Raw genomic sequence first — 5,000 nt, forward strand, 5'->3', positions numbered from 1 at the left:
TTTTCTTCTCGTCTCTTCATCTTAAAGTGTTTCCTGGACACTTTCCTAAGGGACGCCCCTACTCGGGAACATCCGACAGAAGGACCCCCCACCCGCCTCTCCACAGGAGTTCTCACATATCCTGCGCTACCGTGTAACCGTCGTCTCATTGAGGCCGCGAGAGGACATTTAAAGTGTCTTGGGAGAGATGGGTGGAAGGGAGACAGAAAGGAAGGGGAAAAAAAAGAAGAGGAAGAAGAGGAGGAGGCACAAGGGAGAAAGATGGAAAGAGAGAAGGCATATGAGCGAACAATTTATTATCTTGCTTAAAAGTGTCTTTATCAACTATGTCTTAATCATTGTTTATCAGGAAATTGATAAGAAAATTTTAATTGATAAACCTGGATAAACAGTTTAAAGCTGGTTGACTGGTTGATGGCTAGTATTGGCTACCGAGTAGAAGACAGGCAAGAGCTGTAGGTAGTTACTAGTCAGGGAAATAGGGAAAGGCAAGCCTGGTAAAAGGAACTCGTCCGACCACGGGAAAACAAGGATGAAGAAGGCATGAGAAAAGGGAAAAGGGAAAAAGCCGGCTAAGGTTAGGATAAGGTGAAAAAGGTACGAGGAAAAATCTTCCAGCCACGACTAGGATGGGAATAAGGGGACGGGGCTGAACGGACGATAAATCTTAGTCGACGTCATCGATGGAAAAGAAATTTTTTTTTTTCCTTTTAGAGGGAGATGAAAAGACACTGGGAAAAAACCTAAGGGAGGTCTAACGTCTTTTCCTCACCGGTGTTCAGCGCATGGCGTAATCGCGTTGTGACATTCCACGGCGTTGAGAGCATGAGGCCCATGACTTTGGATCATGGGGTTCATGACTTTGGAGTATGGGGTTCATGACTTTGGAGCATGAGGTCCACGACTTTGTATTATGGGTTTCGTGACTTTTGAGCATGGGGTCCATGACTTTGAAGTATGGGGTTCATGACATTGAAGCATGGAGTCAATGACTTTGGAGCATGAGGTCCACGACTTTGGAGCATGGGGCTCATGACTTTAGAGCATGGGGTCCGTGACTTTTGGAGTATGTGGTACATGACTTTGGAGCATGGGGCTCATGACTTTAGAACATGCGGTCCATGACTTTGTAGAATGGGGCTCATGATTTTGGAGCATGGGGTTCATGACTTTTGAGCATGGAAGTCAATTACTTTGGAGGATGGGGTCCATGACTTTGAAGCATGGGGTCCATGACATTGGAGCATGGGGTCCATGACTTTGGAGTATGGGGTTCATGACTTTGAAGCATGGGGTTCATGACTTTGGAGCATGGGGTTCGTGACTTTGGAGCATGGGGTCCATGACCGTGGAGCATGGGGTTCATGACTTTGGAGCATGGTGTCCATGACTTTGGAGTATGGGGTTCATGACTTTGGAGCATGAGCTCCACGACTTTTGAGCATGGGGCTCATGACTTTAGAGCATGGGGTCCATGATTGGAGTATGGGGTTTATGACTTTGGAGCATGTTGTCCATGACTATGGAGTGTGGGGTCCATGACTTTGGAGCATGGGGTCCACGACTTTGGAGCAATGAGGTCCATGACTTTGGAGCATGAAGTCAATGACTTTGGCGCATGGGGTCCATAACTTTGGAACATGGGGTCCTTGAATTTGGAGCATGGGGCCCATGACTTTGGAGCAAGGGGTCCATGACTTTGAAGCATGGGGTCCTTGACTTTGGACTATGGAGTTCATGATTTTGGAGCATGGAGTCAATGACTTTGGAGCATGAGGTCCATGACTTTGGAGTATGGGCTTCTTGACTTTGGAATATGGGCTTCATGACTTTGGAGCATGGGGTCCATGACTTTAGAGCATGGGGCCCATGACTTTAGAACATGTGATCCATGACTTTGAAGCATGGGGTCCACGACTTGGTAGTATGGGATTCGTGACTTTTGAGCATGTGGTCCATAACTTTTGAGCATGGGATCCATGACTTTGGAGCATGGGGCCCATGACTTTGGAGCATGGAATTCTTGTAAATACTTTGAAAGCTGGGTTCTTGAAAGAGGAGAAATGAGAAACTGTGTTGATAAATGAGCTGACAGCATCATTGAGAGCTCGCCTTATCTCTCTCTCTCTCTCCTCTCTCTCTCTCTCTCTCTCTTTCTCTCTCTCTCTCTCTCTCTCTTATAATGTGCTGGTTTTTGTGCCAACTAAGCTGTGAGCATGTGTAATTGTGAGCTCTTTTTACATATTCGTTAATGGCAGCCCTCCTTGACACCAGTAGTTGAATACAATCTTAAAAAAACAAAGGGACGAAAGAATGTGATTAATTAATATCCAACTCCCTTTGAGAAACAAGTTGCAGAACACTCAGTCGCCTACAGATGCAAGGAAGCGTCTATCTCTCGCTTTCATCGGCTTCTTTTAAAAGTTACGAGAGAAGAGGGTCTTTTATAAGTGCAAGAAAGTCTCTCTCGCTTTCACCCGCTTCTTTTCGCGAAGTCTTCGTGTATGCTTCTCGAAGAGATTGGCTAATTTTTCAGCAAACTATCTTTTTTTTTCTCTCTCTCTCTTCCGTTCTTGCAAGTCCTCTTTGGGATGGGATCATTTTAATCACTGCCGCTGCTCGAAGATGGCGCTCGTGTCTATTTTTGCGCCAAGTTTGTCTCCGATTTTCTTTTATCTTTATTCGTTTTTTCGAGAACGTGGACGACTTAATCCCTTCTGCTGTCGCAACTTTTAAGCTTCTTTACAGATACGCGCATTTTCTCCCTGGCTTACCTGGAGACTAATTAGGCCGGTCTCAGGTGATTAATAAACACAAGGAACAAAACGACAACTCTTTTTAGATACGTTTTTTTTTTCTTCAGACTGCACCATCTCTTTGAAAGGCGTCCCTTGATGATTGCATGTGTGTTGCAAAATAATCGCTGGAGGATCTGAATCTCAGAAAAAGGGGGAAAACGAGAAGAAGAGGAGAAAAGGGAGATAAAAAGACGTTCGTGGAAATCGTCTTTCTCGTTGTCATAAGTCGGCCATTAAAAGACTGGGATGGACAGATAGGCGAAGGAAGGAGAGGATATATATATATATATATATATATGTATGTATGTAGCCTATGTATATATATAATGTATAGATATTTATACTCACATGATAATGATGATGTATTTACAGTATGTATGCATTAGGCTATATATATATATATATATGTGTGTGTGTGTGTGTGTGTGTATCCACACACATGTCCATGATCATGAGGATGATGGATATAAATGTATATACATATAGGCATATACACATGTATGTATGTATGCATGCATTAGATTATATATACAAGTATATATATATATATAGATATATATACACACACACATATATATATATATATATATATATAAATTCTAAAGATCTTACTTCTTGTCAGTAAAGAGCTTGATGTTCATTTTTAAAACAGTTCATGCTTTTTTTTTCTATATCAAACAAGAACTGAATTGGAACTCCTTAAAGCCATCCATTTATCTTCTTTGATTTTTTAATAGAATTTTCACAGATTTTGTCTTTTCTCTTAAAAGTCTTTGATCCCGTTGAAAAGCAACTCGATCACTCGAGGAAATCGGATTAAATCTTTTTTTCCCTAAGTCGTACAAGTGTCAGATCATGATAATTAAATAAGTGTAAGGAGAAGGATTCAAATAGTTTTAAGTCAGAAGTTAGTTAAGTCACTTCCAATAGGAAATTAGTCTCCTTGATGGATGGCCTGAAGGATGTGGGATTTACTTATATACTTTTTTATTTATTTACTTATTTACTTACTTATTTACTTACTTATTTACTCAAGAAAATAGATCAAATAAGAGGAGTGAGGCTGTCGTAAGAGGAGTGAGGCTGTCGTAACGAAGTCTTCTTAGTTTTTTTTTTATTGTTGATTTCTTTAGTGATCTTTACATACTTGTGAGCTTTTCAGTCTGCTTGTTCTTATTCACCAGATTCTGTCACCCACTCAACTATGGCTTTTATATCTAAGGTCTCGTTGTGGCCCACATTTTACTGGCTTCCTCCCTCTATTGATGTCTTGTGCATCGTTGTAAACCAATGGCACGCGCGCGCGCAGTCCTGCAAAACCCGTTACTGTTGGTTGGTGTTTGAATTTACGTATGGATGTCGTGCTGTCAGTTCACCGCTTGCTGTGCACTGTAGGCATTACTAAATGGGTTTTTGGTGCTTCTGCACAGTCCCTATACTTATTTTTTTTAATGAGGCGCATTTGCACCGACTCGCAGCGGTGCCCTTTTAGCCCGGAAAGGTTTCTTGCCATCTGATTGGTTAGAATTATTTTGTCCAACCAATCAGCGAACAGGAAACTTTTCCGAGCTAAAAGGGCACCCCTGCGAGTCGGTGCAAATCTGCCTCACTAAAAAGAGACTATAGTTGCACCCACTTTTTTAACTTCTACCTTACCTTCTTTCCCGCTTTTTCTCCCCCATCTTGGCGACCAGCCTTTTAAAATTTTCGTCAGTGCCTTTCCATCCATTTGAACTTTTGCTGAATGACTAACCTAACCTTTATATATGTATGTGTATATATATATATATATATATGTATGTATGTATATATATACATATATATATATATATATATAGAAGAGCTGCTTACCATAGCTAGTCTATTTACCCTTGCCAAGAGGAAAGTAGCCTCTTGATAATTAAAATGCAGTAGTTATGGACAATTAAAGTGCAGTAGATAACCCTTATAGTGAAGAAGTATTCTTTTGTTATCTTAGTGTTATCAGGTGTGTGAGGAAAAGGAGAGGAAGAAGAAGGCAAGATGATTTTGCGAAACGAAGTTGATTTGCAGATCGAACTGTTTCTTTAAATATGGTAACTATGGTCGCGGTTGTATAGACAACTTTGAGGAGGTAAAAAATATCAATTATACCATAATATACAAGACAATTTATCTATTCTATTTGCCAAAGTACTTCTCCAAAATTTGGGAGGTAGTCGA

At 40.9% G+C, this 5,000-nt stretch overlaps 1 protein-coding gene across 1 annotated transcript in view; it reads right to left on the minus strand.

Annotated features, from left to right (window-relative positions):
• Nucleotides 1-1,756: 1,756 nt before the first annotated feature.
• Nucleotides 1,757-5,000, minus strand: part of LOC137628476 (uncharacterized) — a 33,051-nt gene continuing 29,807 nt past the window's right edge. The window contains exon 2 of the mRNA XM_068359631.1: nt 1,757-2,048. Coding sequence (XP_068215732.1) covers nt 1,757-2,048 — 292 coding nt within the window. The remainder of the gene's footprint in view (nt 2,049-5,000) is intronic.

Source organism: Palaemon carinicauda, chromosome 36, assembly GCF_036898095.1.
Source record: "Palaemon carinicauda isolate YSFRI2023 chromosome 36, ASM3689809v2, whole genome shotgun sequence".
In the NCBI taxonomy this organism is placed as follows: Eukaryota; Metazoa; Arthropoda; class Malacostraca; order Decapoda; family Palaemonidae; genus Palaemon; species Palaemon carinicauda.